Source organism: Zosterops lateralis, assembly GCF_965231275.1.
Source record: "Zosterops lateralis genome assembly, chromosome: 3".
Classification (NCBI taxonomy): Eukaryota; Metazoa; Chordata; class Aves; order Passeriformes; family Zosteropidae; genus Zosterops; species Zosterops lateralis.
The window spans coordinates 77545128-77563718 of NC_139764.1; the positions used below are offsets into that span (position 1 = coordinate 77545128).

The 18591-nt window shown below is 35.7% G+C and overlaps 1 protein-coding gene across 2 annotated transcripts in view; it reads left to right on the forward strand.

Moving 5' to 3' along the window:
• Positions 1-18591, forward strand: part of RNGTT (RNA guanylyltransferase and 5'-phosphatase) — a 171126-nt gene that overhangs the window by 73367 nt on the left and 79168 nt on the right. For both annotated transcript variants that reach the window (XM_083857734.1, XM_083857735.1), the window contains exon 12: positions 6877-6945. In XM_083857734.1, the coding sequence (XP_083713860.1) occupies positions 6877-6945 (69 nt within the window). The remainder of the gene's footprint in view (positions 1-6876; positions 6946-18591) is intronic.

The window sequence follows — 18591 nt, forward strand, 5'->3', positions numbered from 1 at the left end:
AAGTGCTCTAAAGATGTATGTGTTCATACAGACAAAATAATGTTTGCAACTTTTCTCTGTTTTTGTCTAGAATTAGCATCTTGTGTGGATTGCTGTTGAAAGCTAGGATTTGAGCTTTGAGCATAATTTTTTTAAAAGGATTTTTGTACAGTTTTGCAGCCCTGATTTTACAGCCCAAAAGCATGAAATTTCTTTTTAAGTAATGAGCAAGTGAGAAGTTTATACTTTATGTTCCTTATGCAGTTAGGGCAAAGTAGATAATTTCACTGGTTTACTAAAAATGTAGCAGTTATCTTCAAAATGTGTTGGTTCCTAATTAGCATAGGAAACTTCTTTAACCAATTACTTCTTAGAGAGCTTAGTTTTTAATTTATTTTATCTTTGATCCTACTTTTCCTGTATGTGTATTTTAGATCATTGGCGTGGGCCAGGAAATATTTTGTTAGTTCATGATTTTTTCTTAGCATATTAGCTTAAGAATATTTAGTATAAGCTGTGATTTTCTGACTGTACTCTCCATTATTATGATGCATTTTCTTTCTTGCCTTTTATTGCTGATAAGATAAATATAGCTAACTACAATGACTAATGAAGGAGGATCCATTATAAAATTGGACGTTATCCTGATGCAGATACACTTCAATTGATACTGTTCTTACCTCATTTATTTGACATAAGGTAGCATATCATATTTTGATTCGGAAATGAGCCTAATGCACAGGAAACATTCAAATTATTGAAAATCTGCTTTTCAACATTTTTATAGGTCATTTGGAGGAAAACTTGAAATCATATAAATGAGAGATCACTTATGGTTTTGTGAGTGAAATAAATGTTAACATTGAAGCAGAAATCTTTAGCTTTTGACCATGTGTTAAGTCACACTCCTGAGACCATGGGCTGTGATTTCAGGTTCTTCAGAGTTACTTAGAAGGAGCCACTTTGAGGCAAGCAGGCAGTTGTAATAAGCCATTGGCTGGTCAAATACTTTGGCAAGTGATCAAGTATCTAGAGATGTCTTTGAAAGGAGACTTTTGTGAAAGAAAACAGGGAATGCATTTTTTCTTGCCACTCTGGCCCTTCTGGAATCTTCTGTCTAGTCTAAATGGCATGGTTTCAGTTGATAAAAAAATAGTATCTGTGGGATATCTTTTGAGGACAGATTGAAATATTTGAAGAGTTACATCTGCTTCCTTGTGAAATGTTTGAAATGTGAACCTTGTTTCTGAAAAAACCCTCTTAGAAATGTCTTGGTCAGAGTCTAAAAAGAGGAGTAAGAAAAAAAAGTTGAAGGAAGAAAAGAATTGCTGAGAAATAGGAATTAATTTTTTAATTGGAAAGACAGTACTTCATTGGACATCTTAATGAAGATTGTGGTTCTCCATCGCAGCATGCTGTAATTTGAGATTCCACAGTTTTCCAAATAAATTACTTGGCACTTGAGCATATCACTTGAAGAGGAACTTAAATATGCTTGAGAAGAGAAGGTGTCATCTTCATAGCTGTCTGAAAGTTAGTCTGAAATGGTGATCCAGGTTATGTCTGGTTTGGAGCAGGGAGGGTAGGAAGCAGTAGAACTCCCAAAGGTGTGTCTGAACCTCTCTCATCTGCCCCAGATTGTTAATTTTTAATTTACAGTAAGTTTGCTTAGATCAGCTGTTTTACTTGCAATGCAATGTTAGATGAGATGATTAGTATCCTGAACGTAAAAAGAATAAAAGACTGCATGGATTGAATTTTATGTGTTTGTTTTAATTTTTTTCCCCTTTTTAAAAACCTGTATTTTAGAAGATGTGTGCTCCCTTTAATTCCCAAAAAACATGAATTCCCCAGAGTCACTAAAGATTATTTTGAAAGTTTTATTGTATATTTGTGGTAATTCAGTCAGTGAACCAAAATCAAAACTTCTCTGAACACTTTTTTTTGGGCTCTATTTCTGTTAGAATGTGAACTAGCCAACTTCTATTTGTGGAAAGTTAGAGATTCTGTGTTTTATTTTTAAATAATATATGGAACTTTTCTCCCCTCTGACATAGTTACTCACATGCTATTTGATGCTTTTTTGCTTTGAGACTGAAAGCAGCTGTTCTGTTCTTGATACCTTCTATGCTTTTAGACACAAAACAAATCAAAGAAGACGTGATGCTGTAGGACAGGGTAAACTGGAAAGATTCTGGTGAGGAGGAAGGAGCAGAGACCGCAGCCGTAGCTTAGAGGACCAGCTTCCCTCACTTGACATTAGGCTGCATTTGACAATATTTTGAAGCTTTGTACAGCTGCCTGCATATCATCTGAAAGGAAGCTCCTACATGCTTAATTCTTTTCCAGGAGGCCTCCTTTTCAAAGTATGCTTTTTGAAAGCTGGAGTTTAGAATGTTAGTAGTTTGGATGATGGCTCCATCATTGCCTGGTACAGACATTTATTTTTGGGAAATGTTATAATTGGGATGAATCTGCACCAGACTACTTTTGCGTTATTTTAACTGATCTTAGCATAAAAATCATTCTGTGGGATTTCTGATGTCATTCAAAAACAGGATTTATGAAGATTTATGTAATAGGTTATCTACAGAGATGTATGAGATCATGTTTCTAAAACTCAACAGTTGTCAGGATGTGAGAATATCGAGGCTGACGGTGAGAGCTGACATCCTTGGAGAAAGGGATGGTCCTTTAAGTTGGACTAAAACCTAAGACAGTGAAGATGCTGGCTCTGTGAAGTTAGAAATGACAGTAAGCCTATGTATGAAGGTGTTTTATGTTCTGGTTGAGTGACAATTGCATTAATAGTTTTTTTGTAACTAATACTTTAGAGTGAAATATGTTCACTGTCACAGCTCGCTGTAGAGTGAACAGGTCCAGATGATCAGTAATTTGAAGGTGGATCTGGAAAACTCCATAGGGATTGCAGGCAGAGTTGTTCTATCTTTACTTGAAGTGAAGCATATAGCAGTTCTGAAATTGAAAAAGCAAGGAATCGGGACGTGTGTTTATCTTGTATTATAGCATCCAAGGGGATTTTTTTCTGTATCTCAAAGTATTTCAGGAGGCTAACAAGCAGTGTCAGTTTTGAATCAGAAATACAGATTAAATGGTTAGCATATTGTTACTTGCATATTGTGACACAAAAGATCAATAATTGCAATGTGTGTGCAAGGACCTTAGTAAAATTATTTTGTAGAAAGTCAGTATGACTTTGTAGTCATTATGTTTTGGAATCCTCATAACTCACATTGTGTTGCGTTTCTATGAGTGGTTTTTTGCTGGTTTGGTTTGGTTTTGTTGTTTGGTTTTTTTTGGTAAGGGGAAAGAAAAGGCACAGTAGTACCTGCTGGACTTATTTATTTTATGAACAATATAATATCTGCAAACTCAGAGAACTATGTGTCGTGCCTCAGAAATACCGAAACACTAATGAAAACCTACTAGCATTGTATAGAATCCGTATGCACCTAAATCTTCTGCCCTTTCTGCTGAAGGAGCAAAGTGGTTTTTTTTGTTGGTATAAGTACAGAGAGATCTCTAAAGCATGAATTTTCAATTATCCACAGAAGAACTGCTGACTGGTTCAGTGTTTTAGCAAAATTGGCTTCAGCAAGTTATTAGTGCTCTTTTGGTGACATACTGCTGCTCTTCTTCTCAGTCGTTAAGGAGCAAGGAGAAATCCTGTTACTCATCATACAATTCCACTCAATCCATGCAATTATACCATTCTTTTGCTTAGAGAAGCATTATTAGATGTAGCAACAATTTAAAATTTAGTTGAAAAGTATGAAAGGAAAAGTTTTAAATAATAAACTGTAATATAAGTATATGGCTTATTGCAGTGTTCATGGGGAAGAAGGAAGCTGAAAGGAGTGAACAAAGGGGATCTCAGGTGGAAATAGATGCCATGAGGCAACAAGGAATTGGATGCCAGAAGAGCTGGTTCACATGCATCATTTACCCATCTTTTATAAAATGTCATTGAGATGCATTGCGCTTTATCTGATCCATGGCAGTCATCCCAGTCAAGCAGGTGTGCCATTTATCATGGCGCTGATTAAAAAGACCATTCTGTTCAACTTAATTAGAAATTTGAACATGTGGAACGTTGAAGATTTTTTAAAAGCTGAACCATGATATTTGCATTTGAAGTTCATAAACTGAAAAAAGGTAACTTTTTTAGAGTAAAAAATACTTGTTTGTATGTCAAGCATTCATTTTCTGCTCATTTCCGTGTCATTCCAAATCTTCTGCAATATTCAATGTTCTGTTCACAGACAACATTTACATAGTTTAATTCTCAAGAAGTTTTTAATGGGAATAATATTCGAGAAAATGTACATTCCTTCCTCTATTCCCTTCCCCCAGCTGTTAATCCTTTCTAGTCAGAATTTCTTTCTAGAGGGAGTGTTATCATTCAAATACATGTAATTGACCTAATGAGAATGAAAGCAGAATAACTGGGAGTACAAAGAAGTATAGTTATCTGTTGAGGCTTGCTCTGGATTTAAAATCCTTTTGTCTTTGATATCTAAATGACGCTTGGGAGGAGCTGTCTTAGTCAAAACTCTGTAGACCTCCAAACTGAGAACATGTTTGACTCTGAAACTGGGTGGGAGCTTGATGGGACAGATTCCTTTACATTTTGTAATTCTGGCTAAGCAGTGAATAAAAAGTACCAGAATGTATTTCTGAAATGGGAAAAATTTAATTTATATTTTCCTCTCCATTTATCAAATTGTAATAGTACTTTAAGGTAGTTTCCTAAAACTACATGTTCACCAGAGTGGAGAGAGTTGCAGGCCAAACGGTATGATAATTATTTTCTGCTTTTCCACATACTCTGACTTCAAAGATTGTTTCTATATCCTTAAGTTTTATTTTGGGAAGGAATGCATAACTCCGTTCTGTAAGCTCTAAAACCGAAGTAACTGTCTCCTCAAATTGTACTTCCCTTAAGAACTGCAGAAACAGCAATGATTGATTTCTCACTTTGCCTCTTTTGATAGGTTACTCAGAAATTTATAAAAATTAGTCTCAACTAATCTGAAACTTCTGTTTTGTTTCTATTTGCTTGGTTTTTTGTTCATTTTTAAAATATCGTTATTCCTTAATATTAACATTATTCAGTGAGAGGTTTTTTTGGTGCCTGAATGTAATGAAACCAGTCTTGTGCATTTTTGTAAGTTTTAAGCATACTTGTATTACAGATGACTGGTCAGTCAGTTTTGGAACTGCTAAATAATTTTTAGCAAGTGATCCACAGAAGACTTAGCTTGTGTAGAAATTTTAAAACCCCATTTTAAAAACTTCTTGACATTCGTTTAAATATTTTTCCTATGCACTCATTGCTGAAATGAAAACAAAGACTAACAATAGATTTATGAAAGATTTTGGGATTATTTTATTGTTATTTTGTGTAGTCATATAGTAGCAGATGCATTACATTATGGGCTTCAGCTGTACATTTCAAGATAGCAACAGGTTATAACAGCAAGGTGCAGTTTTAAGTTTCAATTACAGGCTTTCTTCTCTGAAAAATTGTCTTTCATTGGATAGCTTCCTACTTGGAATTAAATATTCTTAAAGTATTTTTCCACTTGAAAGTACTCTCATAGTGTTTTTTCCAATTAAATTGTATCTAAAAGTTGACTAGTGAAAGTTTGCTTTGTTACTAGAGCTATAGACACAAATATTAGGCTAATGACTGGGTAAGAGAAAAAGCTTTTTATAGCAAAATGATCAGTCATTCTGTGCAGTTATAGATTTAAGTGAAATACATTGAATCATTATTGTTTTTGAAGTATTTGGCCATCAGGCTTTTGATCCATGAAACATAAGATTTCATTGCTTTCAGTTGTACAGCCTTAGTAGGATACAAGTGTTAGTTCTCAGCTCCTTTCATAGTTTATTGACTTCATTTGAATAATTTAGTCATAATTTGGTCCACAGGTCATTAAGTTGAGCTCTAGAAAGGAAATAGAACAAAATTAGCAGACCAGGCCAAAATGATGCTTTTAAAACTGACTGTGATTTACTGATTCTGTATTTGCTATGTTTAGCACCATGTGATTATTTTTTTGCCAAAATTTTTTCAAGTATTACTAGAAGCGTCTACAACTTCAGGACAGATACTTCATCTCAACAGTAAAACATAAGTGGAAATTAATAAAGAGATATTTTGGTAATTCTAATTTTTGCTATTGTCAGTTGTACTTCTCCTTGGTTATCTGCTTTTCCTTAGGCAAGTCATAATTTAATATGGAAGTATATCATCAATTCTCATAACTGTTGACTAGCTAGTTTTAGTGGTTTGTTTAATTAGATGGTTTTTCTCTGGTAAATTCATCTTGATGGATATATTTATCTCCATATGGAATTCACAGTCTTTAAAAGCATAAAATAGAATATTCAAAATACAAATTAATTCAAAGAGTTGTTTTACAGTCATGTAGCTGTGTTACTGGTTTATGCCCTAGTTAGGAAGTCTGTCAAACATGAATTTCAAATGATGCCCTGAAGTATTTTTCAGGAAATAAGTTCAATCTAAAGTAAGTGCTACTTGTGTGTTAAAATGGCAAATGGATTTTTTCATTTGCCCAAAAATGACTTTAGTGTCCTCTATTAGAATTGATAATTCTTTATTTTCTAGTAGATAGAATCATCTTGGTTTCTTAAGTATTTCTTTTTGGACAAAGGATTTTCTAGCCTTGAGCATTCTTTGTAGAAACTGCTACTTTGTTGACGTTGACATTTCCCAAGCTCTAACGTTAAACCATAAATAAGTTGTTTACTGGCAAACGATTGCAGTAGTAGCATATAATCCACTGCTGCTCACTTTGATGTGCATTTCTCTATGGAAAAAGGATTTCTTTCTCTTTTGTTCTACAGCTCCTGGAAGGAAACTTTGCCAGAGAAGTTAGCCATGAAGTGGATGGACTGATATTTCAGCCTACAGGAGTAAGTAGCATAAAGAATTGATTTTTCTTCCTTTAGTCCCAGATGAAATTCTTGCTCTTCCTCCCCACTCATCCATCTACTACCTAATCTTTGTTTTGTTCAGGATTACTTTGCAGTGTTGTTTCTGACTAGTTGCTATCTCATTCATAATTTGTGTGATTTTTTACTGATCCATGGTGGTAGTTTTCAGGAATCATCTCATATTTTTTTAAGCTATGTACTATGGATGTGGGCTGCTAAATAATGAAGAATTTTCTATTACTGCATGAATTCAGTGAATCTTGCAACCATTGATTTGAGCTCTTGTATTATTTTGCTTTTTCAAGAATGTTCACACATGAAAATTTCATTAACATTTGTGACTCACGTTGTTTTGGTGCAGTTGAAGCACGATAAATTCTGTATCCATGTCTGCCAGTGTAAAGGTATATGAGTGGCCTGGGGAGAAGTTACCAGAAAGAAGTACTGCAGACAACCAGGAAAAATAATGCAAGTGGTTCCTAAGCTAGCATGGCCACATCCATTCTATTAGTCCTCCTGTTGAATCAGATACAGTGGATACACTGCAGTGTGTATTGTATATTGGCATAGATCATGGCTGTAGCATTATCCATCTCAACTGTTTTCTTAGCTTGTAAATCATAGGATGGTTTGAGTTGGAAGGGACACAAACTGTTGTGTAGAGATCATCTAATTTCAGTCACCTGCCAGAGTGGGGTAGGGATACCTTTTGCCCCACTGTACTGGTTTGAAAGCAAAACCAGTGAGAGACTCGAAGTCAGAAATACAATTTAATAGGAGGGGGAAAAAAGGTGTGAAAAAAAGAAGAAAGCAATAGTACAAAAGACCCCTGACAGAGTCAGAATACAATCTGATAGATACCCTGTTAGTTAGAGTGGTGGTAGCAGTCCAGATTAGGTGGTGTTGTTGAAGCACTGATCCCATAGAAAGGTCTGGTAGCTCTGGTCCTTTGGGAATCCAGTGGATAAGGGCTTCCTGTGCTGTCCCAAATCCCAGATTATATCCAGGTGAAAATGCTTGGCTCCTCCCCCTGGGCAGACCATCTCACAATGGGATGAAATCTTTCTATTAGTCATGCAGTGGGTCCTTGATGGCCCATTAAACAGAGACAGCTCCTGGAGGGAGTTACCTGTGAGTCATGGGGCAAGGCATTGATGGGCCATTAACAGAAGAGAGACCAGAGGGAGGAGGCAAGGGAAACAGTCTCACCTGGTTCCAACAGCTCATGAAGATGATGATAGAATAAATACTTTAGGCACATCCTGCACTACAACCCAGGATACCTGTTCAGCCTGGCCTTGAACACTTCTAGGGATGAGCATCCACAGCTTCTCCGGACAACGTATTTCAGTGCATGACCAGCCTCATAATAAAGAATTTATTCCTAATGTCTGATCTAAACCTACTCTCTTTCAATTTGAAGCCATTATCTCTTGTCCTGTTGATACATGCCCTTGTCAAAAGTCCCTCTCCATCTGTTTTTGTAGGCCTGTCTTAGATACTGGAAGGCTGCTATAAAAGGTCTCCCTGGAGCCTTCTCCAGGTTATACATGCCCAACTCCATCAGCCTGTCTGTAGGAGAGGTGCTCCAACCCTGCGATCACCTCAGTGGCCCTTCTCTTGGCTTGTTCTGATAGGTCTGTGTCTTTCTTATGTTGGGGGTCACAGAGCTGGGCACAGCACACTAGGTGGGATCTCATGAGAGCAGCGGGGCAGAATCACCTCCCTTGCCCTGCTGCCCTTGCTTCTTATGATGCAGTCCAGGGTTTGATTGACTTTCTGGGCTGCAAGTGCACACTGCCAGCTTACGTTGAGCTTTTTGTTGATGAACACCCCCAAATCTTTCCCCCCAGGGAGAAAGTCTTGATCCATTCTCTACCCAGTCTGTGTTTGTGCTTGGGCTTGCTCTGACCCAGGTGCAGGACCTTGCATTTGGCCTTGTTGGACTTGTATGTTTGCACCGGCCCACTTCAAGCTTGTCAGTGTCCTTCTGGATGGCATCTCTTCCCTCCAGTGTGTTGACTGAATTAAGCAAGGAATTGTTTTCAATTATTTCAAATTTCACAGATATTTCTATCCTTCCAGTTACTTGTGGAAAATATATGTGTATACTTTTCCAGTTGAAAAATATTTTTCCTGGTCTACTTCCTATACTGTAGATCTTAGCAAGAGGTGATGACATTCCCATCTGGAAATAAGATAAGTCTCTCTATTTCAAATTCTACATCAGCTAACTAAAACTAACTAAGCAATTAAGCCACCTTTTTTCTTTTTTTTTTTTTTTTTTTTTTTTTATACACAGTGATTTCCAGTTTAAAGCAAAACTACTAAGGTAAAGAAAGTTCACACTTTCATAAGAAGTCCTGATGATGTTTCTTAGAAACACTTCCCTGAAAATGAGAGGTTAAGCTAAGCAGAGTTAGTACAGCTAAATTTGAAATTACCTTTTCTAGTTGAAATGAACTTACTGAAGAATGTATCTCTTAGTCACTGTTACAGGAAATCAATATCTGAAATGTTTTGTGTTTCTAGAACTTGTGTTTTCTGATTTAGCACACTTAAAAATTTATAACCCAACTAAAACAATTTTCTTTTATAAATGCTTATAAAGGTTATTAATATTTAATGTATTTGTTTAATTTAATGTTCAAATTTTAATATTGTTTGTTGCAACTGATTTTCCTGGATGAGGCAATATGCAGTTTTCTCAGTGTGATGACTTTCTTACTTGAGAAAGTGTAAGTAATATATTTAGAGTGAAAAATATTATTGTAGACCTGTTATTTGGGAAAGAAGCATTAAAGCTGATTAACTGAAAAGCATGAAGCTGATATAGATGGCTTTTTTTGTTATGTGATACAAAGGGAATAAATTAATAGGCAACAATACAAGAGTAGCAGTATAACAGTGCATGAATGACCCCTTGAATATTAACTGAAATATTTTTTGTGTTGTAGATGAATGCACAATGTATTGGGTCTTGTCAGAGAAAACAACCGCCTGTTGTTGATTGGAGGGTAGAGCCCTGAACTTTGGTTATTGTGAGAGTTAGAGACCTTTATAAAACCTTTTTGTCTCAAGTGAAGAGACCATGGCATATCCATATCCAGAAGAAAATTAATAGCCATATTTATTGACATAATTGATCTTGCAGAAAGAAAGGATAGACGGAAATGATGCTGAGTTTTAAAACATCAGAGTAATTCAAGAACATCTTTTGGGAGCTCCTGAAATCCAGTGTGTGTTTTGAGAAGTACACAAATGTAGACAGGAATTGAAGCAAAATCACAAGGAGGAATGAAGTTGCAGCAGAAAAGGATAAACAGAATGTCAACACGTGCAGACAGAAAATTCTTTGGGGAAAATTACCCACGATTACCATATTTTTGATAGGTGAATGCAAAAGTTAACTATTTAATACAAGGAATGTTGAGTTTGTTAGTTCGTACTGTTTGAAAGTTTTTTCTGAATTTTCTTTCTCCTCTGCCCTGGTTTACTCAGAGGTGTTCCTCTTGTTGTCTGGTCTTAGATAAAAGCATCCAAAACTGAGTATATGGATATTCCCTACTGGTTACAGGCAACATTGGCACTGGGAGTCAATATGGATGGAGAAAGAATATTTTGTTGTTTTGAAGTCTGGTTTACATCCAAAATTACCTGTGAATGTGCTTTTAGCCTCTCAGAGCTCTTGGTTTCTCACTTTTCTCTTTGATTTGAAGAGATTTGGCATCAAGTGCCTCTGTATTAGTCCAGTTTTGAGAAATTGGTATGCTTTAATGAAAAGTGATTTGTGAAAAAGTTTTACTACTGAATCTAGGATTTCAGTTAGACATAAGAGGGTTTGTTTTCTTCTGCTAGTATTCCTATCTAAACTCTTATTATGAATAGCAAGGTTCTTGTACTGAAGCAAAAATTATTTGTTTTCTGTCGGTGCAGGTGAGTTAATTTTGCATTACTGAGCATTACTATTCCTAATTCGTCGGTTACTTAAGTTACTTATATTGGTTATTGCTCGGGGTATACAGAGGCTTTCATTTCACAGTGACAGTTAAAAGGCAATGGCTGAGGCATCTCATCTGCCTCCCATTTCCTCCCTTCTCAGTCTGAAAGCTTTCACTGATCATGAGAAGAGCACGTTTAGTGGAAGTGATGGATGTTTTGGCCTTGTTTATGATTTAAGAATGCTTTGTAGGTAGCTTGATGTGATGTCGTTCTTATGCAATTCCTGCATTAACATATAATACTCTTAACAACTCCATTGCAAGAGACGAATGTCTTCTTACTATTGCTTCTCTTCTTCCCTTTGTACTCTTTTCCTTTACTCTTTTTCTCTTCATACATTCTCTTTATCCAGCAGCCTGTGTCTTCATTCGTTTTGATTTTCCTTCTCTGTTGCTTCTCCCTGACACTTCTTTTCCCAACATCGTTGTATATGCATTTAAGATCCTATCAGTACAACTCCCATATGACTAAATCAGCTCTATTCCATCTGATCAACTTTCTGGTTCCCCTACCTGTAATAGGTTGGCAGAGCAAGGCCCGAAGGTAAGTGCTAAGTAGGAGTAAAACAGAGCAGCAGGAAACTTCATGGACAGGTATCTCACCCTGGGATCATGTCCCAGACAATGAGTGAGTTAGTTTAAACGTGGAAGCCACATGCCTTATTTACAGATTTCAAATGCTTGTGTAAATGCTTGGAAGCTTTCAGTTCCTTTTTTTGAAGTGTTGCTTCAAAACAGCAAACTTCTAACATTTGTTTTAGGGCACTTGCAGGTTACTAGCCTGTATATTTTTAATGAAAATCTTAGAAATGGCTTCTGATGGCAGAATTGGTTCTCTGGCCCACTCATCAGTGAAATTACTTTTCATGTCTACCTTGTAAATTGTACCTTTGCTAGATATCTCAGACCGTCTAATTTTTATGCTAGTAATCTAATAACCAGCTTTCTTGCTGACTAAAACTATTAATTTTCCTTTGCTTTGGGAAAGGATGTAGGAATTATTTTCTTACTTTAGCCAACTAAATGAAGACTCACTGGCCAGCAGTTAGGAAGGCCTAAGGACAGCTTCTGAGCATCCATGGAAAGTTTATATCACAATTTAAAATCTTCTGTTTTGTGTTTGCCTCCTGAGCTCTGTTACATTTTTGCATTGACTCCGGCTGATTTCTGTTTGGTACTCATCCATGTTCTTATTTTGGATGAGGAATAAAGTCCAGTTGTGTGGAACTGGGAATTTTAGAGGGAAGGACGAAGGGCAGCTGCTGAGCTCTGTTCTTCTAAGATAAACGTTATTTTAAAGAACAGCTGAATTATTTAACACATAACTCCCTATACTGAATACTAATGTGAAGCTTAGCCTTTAAAATGAAAGAATAATGAACAGGTTTTTATAACTGAACAACATTGCATGAGTTATTACTATATCTTTTTTCCCTTCCTTTGGCAGACTTAGTGGTGATCTGAAATGCTTGGTTGCCTGTTAATTATTTGTGCTATTCCCACTGTATAATAGGCTGTGTTATTTTCTGTCACTGTAAAAGTTCCTCAAAAATCACTGAAGTTAAAACTGAATTAAATATCTCCAAAAGATACCACCACATAAAATATCTCCATGATTTATTTCATTAAGCAGAGCCAGTTGGTCCTAAATAATTGGTCCTATATAATTGGAAAGCCTTTTCTTCCACAGTATGTATTTTATCAAATGGTGTGTAAATTTTTAATCATAGGCCTAGTCACTTGCTGGCTTATTTCTGAAATTCAGACATCCTGTTTATCAGTGATGGAGCAACAATTATTGTTACGTATTTCTAGTGCAATAGCAAGTAATGGCTTCAGACTGACTCAGATATACCAAATATACTCGCAATACCAAAGCTGATATATAAGGGCTTAAGAAGAACCATATAATGGCATAGATTTTTGCTTCTAACAAATACATGTTTCTGTATTTAGCTTTCTATTTTTGTAGTGATTCATGTAAGATTTGGAGGCAATGGAATAGAGTAGAATGGAACAGACTATTTCAGTTGGAAGAGACCTAGAGCGATCATCTAGTCCAACTGCCTGACCATTTCAGGGCTGAGCAAAAATTTCAGCATATTATTAAGCACATTGACCAAATGCCTCTTAGACACTCTCAGCTCTGGGGCATTGACCACCTCCCTATGAAGCCCATTCGATGTTTCACCATCCTCTCAAGTACAGTAATGCATCCTGATGTCCAGTTTAAAACGCCCTGGCACAGCTTTGAACTGTTCCCACTCATCCTATCACTGGGAGAAGACATCAGCACCTTAGTTTGTTAACAGAGATGCTAAGACCACTTGATTTTTTTTTCTCTAGAGTTTGCAGCAGAAGTAAGGAGAATCTGGAGAGAATAATTTTCATCAGTCTTTTGTATTGATCCATATTACTAAAACCTTTCATCTTTAGAGTATCTGTTTGCTAAATGTGATTTCTTCTGTAAGAGGAAAATTCCTGACTGAATCTGTTGCTGTCAGGGGATGCTGTTGTCATATCAGTGTGCACTTTTTGTGCAGTTGTGGTTTTCATTTAACAGAGAACTTGCTATCAATCCCCTGAAATGCCACTGAGCTTTGTAACTCTTTTCTGCCTATGAATAGTTGTTATGTTCAATTTCCATGGCAATCTTCCTTGCAATTAATCTCTTAAGTAGCTATTCCTCTCTTGAATATACCATTCTTTCATATGCTTTACAAACATACCCAAATATATTAGCAATACAGTATTTCTTTGAAGAGATTTCCATGACTGTACAAGTAAAATTTTTATACCAACTCAAGTTTGTCTTTGCTCACTTGGGGTGACTTGTTTTCTACTTTTTTTAAATTAGAAAACTAGAAAATAAAGAAATGCTGACCTAAACACCAGTAAGTAAGGTCTAATTAAATTAATTACAGCTTATTTAATTAAACTGTTAGACTCCTAGATATAAGTACCTTGATTTTTGAAAGTAGCAGATTTTTATGATTTCCACTTACTTTCCAAGAACCAGAAATAACTTGCACCCTAGAAAATATCTACATTTCCCTCTTTATGAAGAATTTTTAGCACTAAATATAGTAAAGTTGGGGTGTAGCAAGTATTTTTCTTGTTTAACTTTCTACTCTTGGTCCTCTAGTATATTCAGATTGAAATGCAAACGTATTTGCTATTTGCCAGAATTGTTTAACTTGACTTTCTTATTATGCCAGCCTGAATAGATGTCAATGCCTTGAGTCTGATTACCTAAGGAGAGTGTTGGTCCTAATTGGTATGTTGACTCATTTGCTTGCTAATGACCTGTACTGCCTGAGATTCTCTGATTTCTCAGGCAGTGAACTGCATTTATGGCTGCCATCTAAATGGGTTCTTGAACTTCTGTTGTGCAGTTTAATCATTCTGCCTGCCAGTGGCAGTAGGAAAGATCTTTCCTACGTGATGTGCACTAGTCATCCTTGGGATTGTCAGTTGACATTAATATGATGGTGTGTCTGCACGTGTTGTTTAGGAAAAGAAAAAAAACACTTTCTCTGCCTGCTACTGTTTAAAATGTTGGGAGAATAAAGTTGTAGAATCATCAATCATAAAGGCTTTCAAAAATGGTTTTTGCACAGTTTCTCTGTCACAAAGCCGGCTGTCAGGGAGATTGTGGAGTGCATTTGCTGTCATGCTTCTAACTATGGTTGCATGTGCTTTCTAACGGAAATAAATAGGTAAATATTAGGAATATATACTGTAAATGGGATTTCAGGTGAGAATACCAACACAATAGTTTGACTTCTGCAAAACATACCTGTTTTAAAAGAGTAGGTCTGTGTTCTAAAAATTGCATTGATTTATATGTGTTGTGGATCCATTAAAAAAAAATCTCTTTTATAGCTGGATAGGGAAATCTAAGAGAGTTTTGGATTTGAATCGCTAAGAACACTTTACTGAATCATCAGATTCAACTCTGGAATAGATTAATGAAGTGGTCACTTGTCTTCATGGCAGTGTTCCGACTCATCCTGAAATTTACAGCAATCTCTCCAGGACTGAGAAGCTGATAGATTAGGAAGGATTTGGAAACTGGACAATATAGTAGAAAGTATTTTGTCAATACTCTCTTTTCTTCAGATCCCAGAATAGATATCTGTAAACAGAGTGCTTCATTTATGATCCCTCTGAACTCTTTCTATCAAACTGAAAAGATTTAGCAAAGTATCTGGAAGAACTAGGTTGTTGTGATTGTTTTCTCCCAGTTCTGTTTTCTGTACATGGCAGGACAAGGCAGACAACAAACCTTTCAAGTTTTCATGAAGATCCTTCGTAAAAATGTTCATATTCTTTATTAGGCAGGAGCAGAGGAATAAAACAAAAATAGTGGTATCAGGATAAACAGAATATTTAGCTAGATCTCCATCCTGCTGTTCAGTGTAAGCAGTACACTTTTTAGTACTGCTACTACTAAGCAGTAGCCTAGCATTTCAGGAAAATGATATATATACCTGAGATTTGAAGAAACAGAATGACTTTCAGAGGAGTATCAGCACTTGCATTGTGGTATCTGGATGGTGAAAACATTTAAAGACACTTTCTTTAAAATCAGAGTGATTTATTCTGCATTTCCCTGTTATTCATAATTTGAAGTTTACTAGGTCACTGATCTTACAAACAGTGATTTTGAAAACACATGATAAATATCACCGAAGGGTAACTGAATTTTTAAATTATAATAATATTTTTCTTAGGTGCTAGCATGTATTGTTAGATAAATCTTTGAAGGCAACTGTGCATATTGGTGACGGCACATTTACAACAATCATGTTCATGATACTATACAGAACAGTACTCTGCAAAGCTCAGAGGTGCCTGTGGAATAGTATTCTGTACTGAAGAGGTACAATAGTACACTGTGTGATAATTCAGTCTCCTTTTGACTGGCAGTAACTTTAGTTTCAGTTGTAATTGTACTTTCTGTTCCTTTCATCAGCTCTCCTAGCCTTTGGTATTACAAAAATAGTGAACCAAGTCCATTAATATGATATAAAAATGAAAGTCTTGAGCTTGATATGAAAGCTGTAAATTGCTTCTAAGAAAATTTCATTGTCTTCCACTGAGGTGCGTAGTGAATAATTTAGATATGATTGTATCATACGGGTCTATTAAGTACAGAGGTGGAAGGGCAGTGCTGGACTTCATGCCTTGATTATAGAAGTCAGAGATCAGAAACCTGTGAAGATTTCCTATGTAATTAGTGCAGATATTCCTAAAGCAAAAGCTTATTTTCTTTTAATGCTGCTAGTTATGTTTCTGAAATGAAGTTCAGGTTTTCTCCACATTACTGCTTTCCACTGGAATAGGGGAATGTACAACTGTGTCATGTCTGCTGGTTTGCTCCAAAGGGGGAAAGTGATTAGAAGTCTTAGATGAAAATTATCTCAGATTTCCAAAATGTAGATATTCTGTACACTTTGAATTGTTCATTAAAAATCAATTAGTACTTGTTACATTCTGTCTGAAAGTTTTGACAAGTTTGAGCTGACAAAGAGTAGGTTGCTTGTTTCCAAACAGTGATCACTATAAATCCCAGGGAGATCTTGCATCTGTATATTCATCCAACCACTGAAACAAAATGTGTTTTAAGCAACATGAGATTCTCTAGAGAGAACTTTAAACTTATGAGAGCAATTTAAATGTGTGTCTTTGGGACTTGTCAGACAGTGAATTGATTGCTATTTTTAAAGGAAAATATGACTTGTTCTCCTGGTAATGAGGAAAAGGAACTAGAATAATAAAGGATAACTAAATAGTTTTGGAAACAACTGTTTAACAAATGTAAGTTGATTGCAGGATCCAGTGGTCAGTGCTCAAAATGGGTGAAAAAAAAAGTTTGCTGTATAGTTAACAAAATAAGAGTTTCAAGGTTGTTCCTTTTGTCTTCAAGTATAAAATGTAAAATTCCAGTTTTCTTCTTAAATCTATTCTGCAAGATTTCTGATACATATGATGGTGAGGAAACATGTAAGTTTAATTGGAGAAGAGACTGGCAGAGGTCAGTATTTGCTAGTTTTTAGGCAGTATATTCCTTAGCAGCAGTCTTACCATCGACTAACATCAAGCAGAGAAAATTCATATTTGGCTTTTGGGGTTCCTTCCCCCTACTCTCCTTACAGAGCTTGTTCCAAGGCCAGTAGACAAAGGCCAGTAGACAAAAGCATTATTGCGTTGTTTGTTATTTACAGAATATTTTTTAAAAGTATCAGCTTTAAGTAATACAGATTTTTTCTGTAAGACAAACATGTATGTGGTGAACCATATTGAATATATTATATTTTGGAAACCTTCAGAGCTTTTTTTTTTTTTAAGCACTTGCATGCGTTTGGAAGAATGTTTGATTTTTTAGTAGAATCAGCTCTATGCTCTAAAATATATAGAGAGCATGGGACTCTTTCCATGTACAAAGACTAGTAAAGGTTTTTATAAATTTATTTTCAGACAGTTTAAGTATTATGGTAATACAGTCACAATAATTTTAATTGTTACAGGATTCAGTTTAATCTTTATATTTCATTAAAGTATTTGAACCAGTAAAGAATGAGTGTAACTTTTAATAACTTGCATATGAACAAGAACAACCAGATAAATGATTTTTGTTATTGTTTGTTGTCATTTTAAAAAGTTTCTGCAGGATAAGCTCTATTTGCTGTGATTGCAAGACCTGGCATTTTACTTGCAAAAATGTCAGAGGTAATGTATTTTTGCACTACTGACCCTTCTCAGTTTCTGGATGGAAGGGACACGTAGAGTACCATGTGCCTTGTATCTAGTAACAGTTAGGGAAATGAAACTTCACACTGGTTATCAGAGCAAAAAATGGGCCATAAAATAAATCAGGATTGTTTGTTTTGGTTTGGTTTTTTGTCAGAGTCATGAACTGTGTACAGATAGTTCAAAAACAGGACTGAATTTGTCAAATAAATTTTCATTGAAAATCATTCCCATGGCTCCGATTGCTATGCACTAAGCTGGTCCATCTCCATGGAGAGCAGCTACAATGCTAGTCAGAGTCTTTGTTCAGCTGGTTTTGAGAGTTTTGGTTGCTGGGTTGATAGATAAAAATTTTAAGTTTTTGTATAACAGCAGGTAATGAGTGTTGCTTAGGTGTAATAATATATATTTATATTCTTTAAAAATTTATTTTACTTTTATTTTTTATGTGTCTTACTCTGTAGCTCCTATGTATTTTATGTAAGATGCTATTGCACATCTGACAATTGTTGCATGGAGTCAGAGAGTGTAGTAGAAATCAGCTGTAATATAATTATTCTTTACAGTGCCATCAGTCTCTTGGCTTTTTTCCCAAAAGACAGTGTTACTCAGACTTGCTTTATCACAGTTAATTAGTTTGCCCTTCTACTTATGTTTGACTTTGGCTTTAATACTGCATTCTTGTGAACTATGAATTTTTTAAATAAATCTTTACAGCTGATAGATATATGGAATGTTATGGAACAAATACTAAATGAAAACTGGGTTTAAGCTAATACCTTGTCTTGAAGCATCTTAGAGTGGTTAGCTACAATGCCACAAATGGTGTTACTATGGAGAGAGCTTCTGTTTCCATGACATTTGCTTG